The following is an 18,030-nucleotide window of genomic DNA, read 5'->3' as shown; positions in this document are numbered from 1 at the left end:
GTTGAGCTGCCCCCTCCACGTATTTGCCCAGGCTGAGATCAAATAACCAAATATACAGACGGAGATTCAGTGAAACAAAATCACATTGATTGATCATCAGACAAGTCAAGGGCTTTTAGTCTGGTTATAGCTTAGACTACTACGCGAGTGAAGAGAAAAATAACCCACCTGTTATGCTAGGCTAGCATAGGCTACATAGCTAGCTAACATGCTTGCTAAATGTTCTGAGAACACTGTTAGATTAGCAAACTAGACTAAAGATTATCACCATGAGCACTCATCTCAATTTGGCTAACATTTTCCCTGCCTAATTGTAACCAAATATCAAAACCTAGGTTATGTGAGAAAAAAAATTGGACATTGATTGATTTATCATGAGTCCCCACGCTTGTCTCAAAGAAGTGGGATAACACTGTCCCAATCAGAACTATGCTGAAATTATAGTTGACCACACACGGCTATTGCTTTAAAGTATTTAAACGGTTGGACGAGTTTCAGTAACCATCAACCATAACTGTCCACTCACATGGGGGCACCAGCTACCTCTAGCAACCAATGGATAAAACAGCCTTCTTTCTCATTGGTGGCTGTGTGCGTTGATGCTTATCTTCGTTTCAGTCACACATTTTCCTGCCTCGCAACATATTTATGGGCAAACACACAAATTCCAGGTAGGATAATGACGTTTATTAAAGGAAGTTTACCTCACTTACTGTACTTGACCCCTCCCTTCCACCCGCCTCCAAGCCCCCACAACTCAGCAACCAATAAATGACAGTGATACAGCAGTATTTGTATTCCAGTTACTAAATGACATGCGGGCTATGATAGCTGTTATCACTGGGACAAGGTATTGCTAATGGACCAGACCCATGTCACCATAAAATGCCATGCGTAATCAAACAGATATTTTTCCCTGAAGTAAGCGGATGTCTGATACACCGTTTTCCATGCACCACCTTGTGATAAAACAACGTTGATTTAGGATGGATGTCTAGATTGTCTGTTTGACATAAAGCAATATGATGCATAATGCAACATTAAAACCTTTTACTGCAGTGGGCTAAATCAGGGTCACACAGTGATTCTTGGTAGTCTTAAATACATCGACGTTGAAACAAAAGTATACAACTCTCACACATGGTTATGGGCTTAAAAAAGTAGACACCTGTATCATGTCAGATATAGATTTGAAATGTATTACATTTTGAATTTCACAATATTACACTTTATATACATCACAGAAGACTAAAATAACAAAACTGTTTGACAGAAATACTGGATTTTCATGGTTTAAAACACTTTAAAAAATGAATTATGAAAATATTAAAAATATTAATAACGTTCCGCCCATGAGGCTAAAGAGGACGCTTTTGGTCATTGACTGCAGGAAAGGGCTACTGTGAGGTGGTGATGTAAGTTTGTAGCCAATGGTCCAAATAAAAATAAAAATGACGCCTTTGAACAACGACTTGTCATCTAGTGTTTTGTGTGACTGTTCCAAATTGGAGCCAGTGTAAAGTAGGGGACCCAATGTAGATACACAAATGACTGGGTATTGCAATCAGCTTGTTAATGCAGTCAATGAGGGAATTGTAGTGACAGTACATACCCATTCATATGGTGTGGTGCACTGTGAATCTGACAGAACATACCATTATAGAACCCTTGATTTGGACTTTCCTGAGAGATGGCTCATACTATAGGCCTGAAGTGTGATCACAGTATATGGGAAGGCCCTGAGAACAGTAAGCTAGGCTGGGTGGTAACAACCTATCCCCCTCTCACACACACCCCGGACAGGACGTTTGTCTATCGCATGGTCTCAGAGCAGAAGCAACATCTTATTTGATTTGAGAGTTTCAGTGTGTTTGTGCATGTGTGTGTTGGTGGGAAAGAGAGAGAGGCCATGAGCAGATGAGCTCCCACATTTTTCAGCATGTTTTTAAAAAATTGATAGAGTTAGACAAACTTGGATTTTTTGGGGCAGGGACATATACAGGATGCTACCCTAAACAACAACCCTCACTCCAAACCTACAACCTGATTTTGGACAGAGTTACCTGGAATGCTTCCTACACCCAATGATTCTTATTTCCAAGCTATACAGCAAATGCTCTGTCAAACAAACAGAAACCTGAAAACACCATCCAACCTGGAACTAAGTGAGTAATGCTTAGTCAACTGAATGGAGAGGCCTTAGAAGCACCCTCCCACTGTTCAGAGGTAATTAAAATACAATACCCTTTGTATGTAAAGAATAATATGACAGCAAAATAGTACAAAATGAAGCTCCTTATGAGAAATTAAGAGACATTTTTTGCTGCCTATAGTAAAAATGGGAACATAAGCAACCTTATCTTCTACACATACCATCCCCTGGCATGGCACAGTGCTATTCTAACACACTACCCCTCTGTTAAGAGGCTAATATAAATCTCTATAAGTCTGGAACAGTATTGGTACAGGGCAACCGCAAACAGTTTCAGCAGGACTTTCACCTAATCAAATAAATAGCTCAGCAGGAGAAGCTCTCCCCTGAGAAAGATACCCCCATCCCGAGCAGGTCAAACCAGACCTCTTCATTACATAACCCCACAGATGAGCAACCCCAAGCGGAAAGTCAACCTCCCAGCACAGAGTACTACTCCCTCATTGAAATTAGGGATAAATTCACCCAGCTGGAGGTAAGGCAGGTGGAGCTGGAACAGCAGGTGATTACACTCCAGTCAGCACAGACTCAGACAACAGTCCAGCACAACAACACCCCCTTAACTAAACCTTGAGAGCTGGCGGTAGAGAGAGACATATTTGAACTCTGGACTGTAGTGAGACAACATCTACAGGAGAAAGAGCAGGAGCAGGAGAAGAACAGAGGAGAGGATCAGACTGCTGGAGGAGAGGGTGAAGGGGATGGCGTGTGACAGAGAACCAAATCAAATCAAATCCAATTTTATTAGAGAGGTGGCCACCCCCGCAGAGAAGCCAGCAGAACAGCCCACCTGTGCTCCTGACAAAAGTCTCGACACCACAGCAGAACAGTCCACTCCAGACCACGTCGACAACACAGCGGGACAGACAAATGAAGAACCCCAAGCCCAGGGGATCCCACCCCCTCTGAGCAACCCCCCTGTTAGCCACCCAGATAGCCCTCCTGACAACCCCCCCACACCCACTGAGGACATACACAAGACACAGATTGGATTGGACTCAAACGGAAAAACTTTTTCCCAAACACAATGTCTAAACACGTGCCCAAACCCTCAGCGCGCCCTAGAACTTCTGTCTGATGACCAACTAGGTTCACCCAGCTACATAATAATACACACAGGCACAAACGACCTGAGAGCACAGCAGGAAAGTGTGGCCACAACACTCAAGGGAGTGGTTGAAAAGCTTCTTATACTTTCCCCAATGAACAAGTGGTTATCTTCACCTTGCTACCACGAAAAGACTTCCACCCTGCTACCATACAGCAGGTAAAATGCAAGTATTTCGCATGACTGTGCCTCAAAACCAAATGTTTGTCTGGCCCACCACTCCACCCTGGACTTTATGACCAGGTCCAGCTATACAAGGAGGCAGTGCCCACCTTCGCCTGGACCAAAAAGGACATTGCCCTCATACGAAGCCCCAACATTTCACACAGGAGCAACAGATCAATAGACGTCCAGACCAGCGAGACACTCACCCAGACCTGTGGGACTCCCCCGGACCTACACATAGAGGACCCACCACGAGAGGACCTACATCCAGACCAAAACACCAGCCACACCCCCCCCAAAACTACCAGGTGTGAAACAGGGAAGGGACACAAGGGGTATGTTAATTTGATGTAGAGCAGACCTAACTAGCTCTATTAAATTAATCAAAACAGGAACATTTGACATGGCTAGAAATTCTAAAGGAAATTATCTTAACAGAGAAAAATGTCCTCCTGTGTGCTACCTATATCCCCCCACTAGAATCCCCATACTTCAATGAAAACAGCTTCTCCATCCTGGAGGGGGAAATCAATAATTTCCAGGCCCAGGGACATGTACTAGTCTGTGGCGACCTAAATGCCAGAACCGGACAAGAACCTGACCTCCTCAGCACACAGGGGGACAAACACCTGCTTGGAGGTGACAGCATTCCCTCCCCCATATACCCCCTAGGCACAACTATGGCAAAACAACCAACAAAAACGGGTCAAAACTCCTGCAGTTCTGTCGCACGCTGGGTATGTACATAGTCAGTGGTAGGCTTTGAGGGGACTCCTATGATAGGTACACCCATAGCTCATCTCTTGGCAGTAGTACTGTAGACTACTTTATCACTGACCTCAACCCTGAGTCTCTCAGAGCGTTCAGTCAGCCCACTGACACCCCTATCAGATTACAGCAAAATCACAGTCTACTTGAACAGAGCAATACTCACTCATGAGGCATCAAAGCCAAAGGAACTGAGTAATATTAAGAAATGCTATAGATGGAAGGAATGTAGTGTGGAATCCTACCAAAAAACAATTAGGCAACAACAAATTCAATCCCTTTTAGACAACTTCCTGGACAAAATGTTCCACTGTAATAGTGAAGGTGCAAACTTGGCAGTAGAAAATCTAAACAGTATATTTGACCTGTATATTTGACAGACGCCTTACAAGTCCTCAACTGGTAGCTGCATTAAAGAGTACCTGCAAAACACCAGTCTCAACGTCAACAGTGAAGAGGAGACTCCAGGATGCTGGCCTTCTAGGCAGAGTTCCTCTGTCCAGTGTCTGTGTTCTTCTATGTTCATTTTCATTGGCCAGTTTGAGATATGTCTTTTTCTTTGCGACTCTGCCTAGAAGGCCAACATCCCAGAGTCGCTTCTTCACTGTTGACGTTGAGACTGGTGTTTTGCGAGTACTGTTTAATGAAGCTGCCAGTTGAGGACTTGTGAGGTGTCTTTTTCTCAAACTAGACACTAATGTACTTGTCCTCTTGCTCAGTTGTGCACTGGGGCCTCCCACTCTTCTTTCTATTCTGGTTGGTGCCAGTTTACACTGTTTTTGAAGGGAGTAGTACACAGCGTTGTATGAGATCTTCAGTTTCTTGGCAATTTCTCACATGGAATAGCCTTCATTTCTCAGAACAAGAATAGACTGACGAGTTTCAGAAGAAAGGTCTTTGTTTCTGGCCATTTTGAGTCAGTAATCGAACCCACAAATGCTGATGCTCCAGATACTCAACTAGTCTAAAGAAGGACAGTTTTATTGCTTCTTTAATCAGGACAACAGTTTTCAGCTGTGCTAACATAATTGTAAAAGGGTTTTCTAATGATCAATTAGCCTTTTAAAATGATAAACTTGGAATAGCTAATGCAACGTGCCATTGGAACACAGGAGTGATGGTTGCTGATAATGGGCCTCTATCTACATACAGTTGAAGTCGGAAGTTTACATACACTTAGGTTGGAGTCATTAAAACTCGTTTTTCAACCTCTCCACAAATTTCTTGTTAACTGTCAGGATCGTCGTAATAACATTTGGACCAAGGCGCAGCGGGATATGGGTTCCACATATTTTTATTAGTGAAATGCAAAAAAAACAATAAAGAGCAAATTACACATGAAGCTATGGAGTGCTCACAGGCAACTACACATAAACAAGATCCCAAAGAAAAACAATGGGGAAATGGCTGCCTAAATTTGATCCCCAATCAGAGACCACGCTAAACAGCTGCCTCTGATTGGGAACCATACCAGGCCAACATAGAAATAAAACAACCTAGATTACCCACCCTAGTCACACCCGACCTAACCAGAATAGAGAATAAAAAGGCCTTATATGGTCAGGGCATGACATTAACAAACTATAGTTCTGTCAATTCAGTTAAGACATCTAGTTTGTTCATGACACAAGTAAGTTTTCCAACAATTGTTTACAGACAGATTATTTAACTTATATTTCACTGTATCACAATTCCAGTGGGTCAGAAGTTTACATACACTAAGTTGACTGTGCCTTTAAACAGCTTGGATAATTCCAGAAAATGATGTCATGGCTTTAGAATCTTCGGATAGGCTAATTGACATAATTTGAGTCAATTGGAGGTGTACCTGTGGATGCATTTCAAGGCCTAACTTCAAACTCAGTGCCTCTTTGCCTGACATCATGGGAAAATCAAAAGACCTCAGAAAATAAATTGTAGACCTCCACAAGTCTGGTTCATCCTTGGGAGCAATTTACAAACACCTGAAGGTACCACGTTCATCTGTACAAGCAATAGTACGAAAGTATAAACACCATGGGACCACGCAGCCGTCATACCGCTCAGGAAGGAGACGCATTCTGTCTCCTAGAGATGAATGTACTTTGGTGCGAAAAGTGCAAATCAATCCGAGAACAACAGTAAAGGACCTTGTGAAAATGCAGGAGGAAACAGGCACAAAAGTATCTATATCCACAGTAAAACGAGTCCAATATCAACATAACCTGAAAGGCTACTCAGCAAGGTCGAAGCCACTGCTCCAAAACCGCCATAAAAAAGCCAGACTACGGTTTGCAACTGCACATGGGGACAAAGATCGTACTTTTTGGGGAAATGTCCTCTAGTCTGTTGAAACAAAAATATAACTATTTGGCCGTAATGACCATCATTATGTTTGGAGGAAAAACGGGGAGGCTTGCAAGCCAAAGAACACCATCCCAACCGTGAAGCACAGGGGTGGCAACATCATGCTGTGGGGGTGCTTTGCTGCAGGAGGGACTGGTGCACTTTACAAAATAAATGGCGTCATGAGAAAGGAAAATTATTTGGATATATTGAAGCAACATCTCAAGACCAGCCTGGAATATAAAGCTTGGTCGCAAATGGATCTTCAAAATGGACAATCACCCCAAGCATGTTGTGGCAAAATGGCTTAAGGACAACAAAGTCAAGGTATTGGAGTGGCTGTCGCAAAGCCCTGACCTCAATCCTATAGAACATTTGTGGGCAGAACTGGAAAAGTGTGTGCGAGCAAGGAGGCACACAAACCTGACTCAGTTACACCAGCTCTGTCAGGAGGAATGGGCCAAAATTCACCCAACTTATTGTGGGAAGCTTGTGGAAGGCTACCCGAAACATTTGAACCAAGTTAAACAATTTAAAGGCAATGCTACCAAATACTAATTGAGTATATGTAAACGTCTGACCCACTGGGAATGTGATGAAAGAAATAAAAGTTGAAATAAATCACTTTCTACCATTATTCTGACATTTCACATTCTTAAAAGTCATGATCCTAACTGACCTAAGACAGGGAATTCATACTAGGATTAAATGTCAGGAATTGTGAAAAACGGAGTTTAAATGTATTTGTCTAAGGTGTATGTTAACTTCCGACTTCAACTGTAGGTGCACATTACATAAAACAACCACCCATTTCCAGCTACAATAGTCATTTACAACATTAATGTCTACACTGTATTTCTGAGAGAGAGAGAGAGAGAGAGAGAGAGAGAGAGAGAGAGAGAGAGAGAGAGAACGAAAGGGAAGGCAAGGTAGCGCGCCAATAATGTTAGTTTCACTCCTGATGGAGGCTCCTCAGCCTATCCCTATCCCCTCCCCTGCCTCCCCCTCCTCCTCTGACACTCCCTCAAGTCCACCTTATTGTTCCCTGCATATCAATGTCATTACATTGAGTTGAAAAGGGAGTCGGCAGAGCAGGGAAAGTGAGTCGACCAACGGACACAGTGAGAGAAGGACCTCCAGGCTAATACTAACGCTAACCCTTGTGTTACTTTGAAGGCTTTGTGAGCACACCTGCAGCAGCTTGACTTCCACTCGTTTAGCCTATCTAGCGTAGCACCCAAGGACCAGGGAGCACTGTATAGTGCTCCCCATAGCTCACACCTCCTCTGTGGTACATCCCCCCCCCAAGTCATCCAGCTTGGCATGAAGATGTGTTTTAGTCTACAGAAGGCTGGACCAAATACACTGTAATACACTACAAAGAGAAAGAGAGGGGATAATCTGGCAAAATCATCATTAAACCGGTAAGAACAAACTTTTTCAGGAATTGTATAACTGTTGTTGAGTATAGTACAAACAATGTTATGGATGATATTTTAACAGCAATACTGGGAAATGGTACCATGAAATAAACATGTGAGATTGTCACAACTGGTAAATACAGGATAAAAACAGGATAAAACAGGATAAAGACACGATAAGAGTTGTAGGATGTGTTTTTTTTTCACGCGGGTCAATTAACTTCATATTAGACGGTGCAAGTATTAAGCAGAGCAGTATGCTGTTGCACACCTCACGTTTCTGAGGATCAAGTTACTTGTACTTTACAATTGGAGAACAGGTAGAGCAGCAATGGAAGAGAGGCAGTTTAACTGTCTACTCTATAGGCTTCAACAGATGACCTCACAATAAACCCGGCTGAAGAACACAACGGCCACGCTAGTCAGTTGAAAACACCGTCTGCTGCCCTAAAAAGTCAACATAACTCTACTGGCTTTGTTTCATCGTATCATCGTAACATAATGTTCTTACCTTACCATTTAAAAAAGAGAGACCTGGTAACACTTTAAAATAGCTATCATATATAAGCACTAGTAAACTATTTATATACTGTTAATAAATAAGTATTTAATTATTTGTAAAACATTAATATACAATGCCTTCAGAAAGTATTCACACCCCTTGACTTTTTCCACATTTTGTTGTGTTACAGCCTGAATTTAAAATGTACTAACTTGAGAATTGGTGCCACTGATCTACACACAATATCCCAAAATGCCAACGTGGAATTTTGTTTTTAGAAATTAATAAAACATTAAAAGACAAAATGTCTTGAGTCAATAAGTATTCAACCCTTTTGTTATGGCACGACTAAATACGTTCAGGAGTAAAATTTGTTTAACAAGATACATAATAAGTTGCATCGACTCACTCTGTGTGCAATAATAGTGTTTAACATTATTTTTGAATGATTACCTCATCTCTGTACCCCACACATACAGATAATTGTAAGGTCCCTCTGTCAAATAGTGATTTTCAAGCACATATTCAACCAAAAAGACCAGGGAGATTTTCCAATGCCTCGCAAAGTAGGGCACCTATTGGTACATGGGTAAACATTAAAACAGACATTGAATATCCCTTTGAGCATGGTGAAGTTACTAATTACACTTTGGATTGTGTATCAGTACACCCAGTAACAAAGATACAGCGTCCTTCCTAACTCAGTTGCCAGAGAGAAAGGAAACCGCTCAAGGATTTCACCATGAGGCCAATTTTAAAACAGTTACAGAGTTAAATGGCTGTGATCGGAGAAAACTGAGGATGGAACAACATTGTAGTTGCTCCACAATACTAACCTAAATGACAGAGTGAAAAGAAGGACGTCTGTACAGAATAAGAATATTCCACAAGATGCATCCAGTTTGCAGTAAGGCACTAAAGTATTACAGCAAAAAAACTGGCTAAGAAATGTAACTTTTTGCCCTGAATACAAAGCATTATGCTTGTGGCAAATCCAACACAACACTGAGTACCACTTTTGTGGCTCTCTCATGTTATGGATATGCTCGTCAACGGCAAGGACTAGGGAGTGTTTTTTAGGATAAAAATAATTGGAATAGAGCTAAGCACAGGCATAATCCTAGAGGAAAACCTGATTCAGTCTGCTTTCCAACAGACACTAGCAGATGAATTCACCTTTCAGCAGGACAATAACCTAAAATTCAAGAACAAATATACACTGGAGTTGCTTACCAAGACGACATTGAATGTTCCTGAGTGGCAGAGTTACAGTTTTGACTTAAATCGTCTTGAAAATCCATGGCAAGACTTGAAAATGGCTGTCTGTCAATGATCAACAACCAATTTGCGCTTAAATAATTTAGAAAATAATAAATGGGCAGATATTGTACAATCCAGGTGTGCAAAGCTCTTAGAGACTTAACATTACCCAGAAAGACTCACAGCTAAATCACTGCCAAAAGGGGATTCTAACATGTATTGACTCAAGGGGTTGAATACTTATCTAATCAAGATATGTTTTATTTTTCATTAATCTTTAAAAATAACATTATGTTATGAGTATTTTATGTAAAAAAAGACAAATCCATTTGAATCCCAATTTGTAACACAACAAAATGTGTAAAAAGTCAAGGGGTGTGAATACATTCTGATGGCACTGTATTCATGTAAGTTATTATACAATGTTACCAAAACTTTAAACAAGCTAAGATTCCACTCTGAAACACACTCATTTCAAAATATCTCAACTCAAGCAGCATGTATAGATTTGGAGGCAGTGACAAAACCAGGTCAGTCGGCTAAGCTGGCGACGGGGCAAAAATGTGTAGCTGATAGTCAAAGCGGGTCGTATAGATAGTGACAGGGAGAGTAGGGAGCACAAGTGTTAAAGGCAAAACAAAGGCTCTTCTGCCTCATGCTCCTATGGTAGACAATAAGGTTCCGACTTGCCTGACAGAAATTAGGTTAATGACTAACTGTCATTTGTCCCGCACACTAAAATGTGCCCCTAAGCACCTGATCTATAGTCAGTGTTGTGGTTTGTTGACTGTTAAATAAACCTGATTGTTCCAGTTAAGAGTTAGGGAGGGTAAGTTGATCCTAGCTCTGTGCTTCGTTGGTAACTTATACCTGAATTGCAAACAGTGGATTGGGGATCGTGGTAGGAATTTAAACAAGTATAATTGACAAGAAATACGTTTTTATCTGCTCCATTAAAGTGAAGGTAGGAATGAAATCCATAGGCCACAAACAAGCTGGAGATATTCTCACTAGGTGATTGTTGTCCATATTTCCCAATGTCAGAGCAGTTGCTACATTGTAGTTTGCGGAGGAGGTTGGGGTGGTCCACCGAGACCTCTATTTGAGGGCCTTAAATTGTTATGGTCTGTGACATGGTGGTGAGAAAGAGAGCGAGAGAGAGAGAGCGAGAAAGAGGAGGCCTGGGCAGAGGCTGGCCCTGCAGGAATGCCAAGGGTAGATGGAGCGATGAGAGGAGAAGGAGAACAAGCAGGCACATTGTGTCAGCCGGCTGGCAGAGCTGGGGCCGGACAGAGAGAGACAGGGGTAGGGCTGCCCCCGCAGGGCATGGCGAGGGGAACACCTGCAACTCAACCACCCCCCACGTCGGCCCCTCATCACAGCTCTCACCTGTCCTGTACCTACTAGCTACCTACCTATCCTAAAGGAACACAAGTGTCAATCACACTCGAACCAATACCAGACAGTTTGCCTTTTGTCAGGCATACATAGTTACAGCTATTCTGACTGCTTCTATACAACAGTAATCCAATCATGTTTTTTTTAACACTTATCCCATACCCATGTATCTATGATAACAACCCCCCCCCCCCAAGACTGACAGCTGGCTGGATGACTTAGAGGTTCTGGCCAGAGGGAGGTCTCTGTCATGGGTGCTCATGCTGACGTCTGTGAGAACAGGGAGTAACAAAGCACTCTGTGTCCGTCCCTAGTACTGCCTGATGAGAGTCCCACATAACCATTCCCCCGTCACTAGAAAGATGCTTTCAACAGCTGGGGCCTCGTTCAGCCGGCGCACAATGTTTGTGGAACGCTCAGATGCGCTTGTTATAGATGATGTGTTAAACTGTTTGGATCATAAAAATCCTTGTGCCGCCTTATTTATAGACTTTCCCAAGGCCTTCGACACCGTTGACCATCACATTCTCATTTAAAGGCTGACTTAAATAGGCCTGGATCAGGCGTCTTGCGAGTGGTTTGAAAATGATCTGTCAGACAGGACTCCATGTGTGATCTCTGATGGTTTTAACTCTAGTTTCCTGGATATTACAAAAACTGTACCGCAGGGGTCAGTCGTGGGGCCTGTTCTCTTTACTATTAATGAAAATAATATTCGGTCTATCTGTTAAAATTTGTAATATGAATCTGTATGCAGATGACAAGGTTTTGGCCATTGCTCCAAGTGTTGATCAGGCTGTTAGAGCTGCAATCTGACTATTTTACCTTACAGAGAGCCCTGGTTGGTTTAAAACTTGTACTTAATGCGGGCAAGACTAAATGCATGTTGTTCTCTAGTTCTCGCAAGAATGTTTCAGATGGACTACATATTTATTCATTGGATGGTTCTCCCATTGATAGGTTCCCACCTACAAGTATCTGGGAATTTGGATTGACAAAGACAATGTTTTTTTAAAAACATATGGATGAGCTAGTTAAAAAGCTATGATTTAAAGTGGCCTTTTTTGGAAATAGACCTTACCTCTCCCTAAATAATAGGAAGCAGATTGTACAGTCAACTTTCCTGCCAGTTCTTGATTATGGTGACACCATTTACCAGATTGCAGCAGCCACTAGTCTTAAACCTTTGGATGCCGTCTACCACAGCGCCGTTCGTTTTATCCCTGGGGACAGGTTTAATACTCACCACTGCATCCAGTATCAAAAGTTTGGCTGGTCTTCATTAAAGTCCCGTAGATCAATTGATTACTCCATTTTTCCTTTACAAAGCCCTACTACACAAGTTCCAACTTACCTAAATTTGCTGCCAACGTATTAAAGAATGAGCGACCAAACCCTTCTCGCAGGATTGGTTAACTCTTGAGGTCCCTCTGGTCTCAACCAATTTAAAATCCTCCTTTAGTTTTAGTGCCCCCCCCATTGTTGGAATAACCTACAAAATGGATTCCCTGGTGCCGCTAGGGCAGTTTAAGACTCTGGTATTGAATTAATTCATTGAGGATTGCAGTTGTTTCGATAGATTGTAGGGCTTTAATTGTTGAAATTGTGGTGTTGAGGTTGTGGTTATTTTTTATTCTTCTTGTTTTAATTATAACGTAAATTGTTCTTCCTGTTGTGAGAAAAATGTTGTACTCAGGGCACCGTTGGGAATCAGATCCTGGTCTCCATTGGGCTACCCTGAAGAAGAAAAAAATTCTGATATAGGTTTCCAGGTCACCCCTTGTAAAAGAGGTATCTTAATTCAAGGGTCGTTCCTGGTTAAACAAAAGTGATAGAAATGATAGAAATATATTATGTGGAACAAAGAAGCCTCTGACATGTAGAATGAGGAATCGTGTCAGTTCTATGAATGCCATTAATGACAACGTTTCCCTGGCCCAGGGAATGCAAGAGGTTGCTCAGGGACTTTAGTGGGTTTAGTGAATGGATGTCAATCAGCCCCATACTGTATAAAGTAGAGAGTAAGCAAGAAATGAATTGTAGATGGCATGGTCTGATATTAAAAGCAAAAAAAAAATACATTTAAATTATAGACTTATCTATATTCCACCAAATGCTGAATTATTTGTTACTACTGTGTAACCTCTAGAATAGTTCAGAATGTAATCGTATTCTGAAGAGAATAACATAATGGTATTGCAACTCCACCTGCATAAACCTTAAACCTACTGTATTTTATCATATGCACTTGACACAAAAATCACAAAAATCCTGTGAACAGTTTGGGATTATGTCCACACTGCATGATTTTAAAAATAGATTTTACTCACCATCTGAGCACGTTATTAAGAGATAATCTGCATTTCCATTCATTCTCAGATAATCCACAGCAAGTACAAAGAAGAGAAAGGGGGACAACGACTAAAGGAAGCGGGAAAAGGATACAGAACATCCCTTCAAAATGGCGCAGATCCCTCAGGTGTGGCACACCCAGGAAGAGAAAGTGGACCTGGATATAATGGGGGCTGTTGGCAGCCAACCCGAGTGCTCCATCTGCTTCAACACCTACGACAACGTCTTCAAGACGCCCAAGCTGCTGGACTGTGCCCACACCTTCTGCCTCGAGTGTCTGTCACGCCTCATGGCCATTTCACTGGGAGAGCAGGAAGGAGGAGGCAGCAGCAAGATCCTGTGTCCCTTCTGCCGCCATCCCACCCTCCTGACCAAGGAGGGTCCCCCGGCCCTGGCCACCAGCAGCGAGGTACTGTGTAAGCTGCCCAGTCACCAGCAGCACGAGGAGCCTGTGTGGCTAGACGGAGAGAAGCTGTGCTACAAACGGGCCGTGGAGGCCAGCCCCGTGGCCTCTAGCTCCACCTCGACCTTCTGCATCTGCATCGACATAGGGGCCAGCAAAGCAGGCGAGGTCCCGGCTCAGACACGCCCCCACAACACGGCCTTTATGAGGCGTCTGACCAGCTGTAGGCGGCTGCTGCTCTTCATGGTGCTGATGGTGCTGCTAGTGGTCATCGTGCTGTGGCCACTGCAGTGTATCGTCACCACAGGCAACATGTACTGCATGCCTCGCCCTGTGGGCTCAATACAAGGCTCCATCACCACCACAGCTACCCCATTCACCAGCATAAACCATTCCACAAAGGGAGCCTTTCATTAAAACACATGTATGTAGTATGCCAGATTCCACCGCTGCCACATTCTCCTTCAGCTCCACTAAAGGGTATCCAGCCACAGCCCCCCTCCCCCAGATATAGGCTGGATAGAGAACACAACTGTGAGAAACTCTGCACACTCTATCCAGTTGTTTTAGCAATTGATATTGGCATGCTCAGCATCATTATTCTGACAAGGAAGTTAGAAATTCATACATGAATTCCAATTCTTGCACTTTGATGAACTGATTTTCCTTTTTTTTCTTTATAACGTTATTTTGCTGTAGAAATATAATATGTGAATGAAATGTGTTGTAATATTCAGACACAGACCATCTGGGTGAAATTGATTCATATCTACATTATCAGATCTGATGGCCACAGTGCAATCCCAACTCAAAATGTTCAGTTAAGAAAAATGTGCAAGTTTAGCTGTCTTATTACTGTTTTGAAAAAATGGTATGCCAAAACATGAAATTGTAAGTGTATATACATGTATAGTTGATTGTACTATTTTGATATATATTTTGTATACAAAATGACAATAAATGAAAAACAAAACAGGCATGGTCAAGGTTTTAGTTCTGAAAAATATTCTGTATGTCACGGTTTTCCTCCTCTTCGTCTGAAGAAGAGGCGAGAAGGATCGGAGGACCAATATGCGTCGTGGTAAGTGTCCATGGTTTTAATAGGAAAACTCAAACATGAACACAACTACAAAACAATAAACGTGAAAACCGAAACAGTCCTAACTGGTGCATAAAACACAAAGACAGGAAACAATAACCCACAAAATACCCCCAAAAATATGGCTGCCTAAATATGGTTCCCAATCAGAGACAACGATAAACACCTGCCTCTGATTGAGAACCACTCTAGGCAACCATAGACTTACCTAGACAACTAAACTGAACACAACCCCATTAATTTAATAATCCCCTAGACAAGACAAACACAATAAATCACCCTTGTCACACCCTGGCCTAAACCAAAAATAATAAAGAAAACAAAGATAACTAAGGCCAGGGCGTGACACTGTAGCTTTGTTTATGATCGTCTTTGAACAAAATGAAGTACAGTAGACATGGGTTGTTGGCCGTGGTAGGAACTAATGATTACTGGACTACCATTCCCCACTTGCTGTTAGGATCTTATCTGGGCACACACCAGTAACCTGTAAGGATTTTCCAAATACACAACGATTATTACTAACAACAAGGTGTTGTAAACTGCTTCAATGAAATTGTGAACCCTTCCTCGTAGATTAAGGAGTGGTCATAACAGTAAGGAGTGGAATTTCCTGTATTGGTGTGAAATTACTGGATAGGTGTGTACAGGAGACCAAAGGTGAGGTCTGGGGGAGAATCTCAAATGCATTTTCTTGATTCCTTGCGTCCTCTTTGTTTCCTTCTCAAAATCCATTGGTTGAAATAGTGATTGTATAGACTCTATTTTGCAGAGTCTTTGTGATGCAAGGTCACAAGTGTTGGGTCGTTCCACAAAACGAGTGCCTTTGATATTTTAAGTAGAAACTGTGCACCAGTATTGATTATTTTACTATTAATAAAGACTTGCTAAATTGTAAAAATTCAGCATTTTGGCATGTCCCTTTGTGCACCTTCTGACTTCTAGTAAGATTTTAATCCACTTAACCCCCAAATTCCTCAAAGTTTCCTGCATCATTGTAAATCCTTAGGTATTTTGTTGCTTTGACAAAGTCATTTCTGGAGAATATTATTGACAGTATTTCATGCGACCAGTGAAACATTTGAAGGTTAAACAAGACCTGTCCGTAAGGTCGACGATGATAAGTGAACTGAACTCTCGTTTTAATATGGTGAAACGATTCCTTATAAAATATTTTTTCAAGAGAAGCATTGAACATCTAGTCAAATCCTAGTGTAAAAGCAGGTGAGTTGGTTCTACTTTTTGGGGCCATTTTCTGGTGTTTTGTGGTGGAAAACTGAGCAGGCTGAGCATCACGCACCAACCATGTTACCCGTAGATAGACAGGTTCGAAATGTTTTAACAATAAAATTCAATTGTTAAAGTAGGGGATTTATGGCTGATTTAAAATGAAATCGTCAACTGTGTTATGGTCAACACTGTTACATTATTCGGCACTTAATAGGCACTTACTATCCTCATTTTACATTTTATTTAACCTTGCGATGTTAACGTGTTATTTATTAAGTTGAACTAGTGCTCTTTTGATCAAATTATATTGGTCACATACACAGTTTAGTTTATGTCATAGTGGGTGCAGCAAAATGCTTATTTTACTAGCTCCTAACAATGCAGTAAAATGCCAAACAAGTACAATATAAATATATATATAAATATATATAAATATATATATATTCCAGAAATGTCAGAATCCAGTTGACATCCCAAATGGCCCTGTAACAGTAGTTCAAATGCAATCTATACGTACATTATATACACTGGATGAACTTACACCAGATACACTAAGAACGATATGTACAGCAGTAGATATATTAGTGACCTATATCAATAATCCAATATATACATAAATATGTAGTGTGTACAGTATAAACAGCGTAACTAAAACGCAGTAGTAGAAATATGTTGAGAATATAATAATTAAATACACAGTGTAAAACAGGAAGTGTCTGGTGGTTTAATGTCTCTATAACATGGGACAGCAGCGTTGGCTGTGTATGTGTGATAGACTGTGTGTGCGCACATCACCTGGTATAGACGGCTAGTGATGGCTGTTCAGTCTGGTGGTCTGGTATTAGAAGCTGTGCAAAAGTTGGGTCCCTGGTAATAGAAGCTGTTTAACAGTCTGATGGTCTGGTAATAGAAGCTATTCAACAGTCTGATGGTCTGGTATTAGAAGCTGTTCAACAGTCTGATGGTCTGGTATTAGAAGCTGTTCAACAGTCTGGTGTTCTGGTAATAGAAGCTGTTCAACAGTCTGGTGGTCTGGTATTCGAAGCTGTTCAACAGTCTGATGGTCTGGTATTAGAAGCTGTTCAACAGTCTGATGGTCTGGTATTAGAAGCTGTTCAACAGTCTGATGGTCTGGTATTAGAAGCTGTTCAACAGTCTGATGGTCTGGTATTCGAAGCTGTTCAACAGTCTGATGGTCTGGTAATAGAAGCTGTTCAACAGTCTGATGGTCTGGTATTAGAAGCTGTTCAACAGTCTGATGGTCTGGTATTAGAAGCTGTTCAACAGTCTGATGGTCTGGTATTAGAAGCTGTTCAACAGTCTGATGGTCTGGTATTAGAAGCTGTTCAACAGTCTGATGGTCTGGTAATAGAAGCTGTTCAACAGTCTGATGGTCTGGTATTAGAAGCTGTTCAACAGTCTGATGGTCTGGTAATAGAAGCTGTTCAACAGTCTGATGGTCTGGTAATAGAAGCTGTTCAACAGTCTGATGGTAATAGAAGCTGTTCAACAGTCTGATGGTCTGATATTAGAAGCTGTTCAACAGTCTGATGGTCTGGTATTAGAAGCTGTTCAACAGTCTGATGGTCTGGTAATAGAAGCTGTTCAACAGTCTGATGGTCTGATATTAGAAGCTGTTCAACAGTCTGATGGTAATAGAAGCTGTTCAACAGTCTGATGGCCTGGTAATAGAAGCTGTTCAACAGTCTGATGGCCTGGTAATAGAAGCTGTTCAACAGTCTGATGGTATTAGAAGCTGTTCAACAGTCTGATGGTCTGGTATTAGA

General features: G+C 41.7%; 1 protein-coding gene across 1 annotated transcript; it reads left to right on the top strand.

Annotated features, from left to right (window-relative positions):
* Nucleotides 1-7,643: 7,643 nt before the first annotated feature.
* Nucleotides 7,644-14,891, top strand: LOC112215927 (RING finger protein 223). Its single transcript, XM_024375429.2, has 2 exons — nt 7,644-8,002; nt 13,539-14,891. Exon 2 carries the CDS (start codon nt 13,621-13,623, stop codon nt 14,329-14,331), a length of 711 nt encoding a protein of 236 aa, XP_024231197.1. The 5' UTR covers nt 7,644-8,002; nt 13,539-13,620; the 3' UTR covers nt 14,332-14,891.
* Nucleotides 14,892-18,030: the final 3,139 nt, after the last annotated feature.

This window comes from Oncorhynchus tshawytscha, linkage group LG16, assembly GCF_018296145.1.
Source record: "Oncorhynchus tshawytscha isolate Ot180627B linkage group LG16, Otsh_v2.0, whole genome shotgun sequence".
NCBI classification, from domain to species: Eukaryota; Metazoa; Chordata; class Actinopteri; order Salmoniformes; family Salmonidae; genus Oncorhynchus; species Oncorhynchus tshawytscha.
This window is presented reverse-complemented; position numbering and strand designations above follow the sequence as displayed.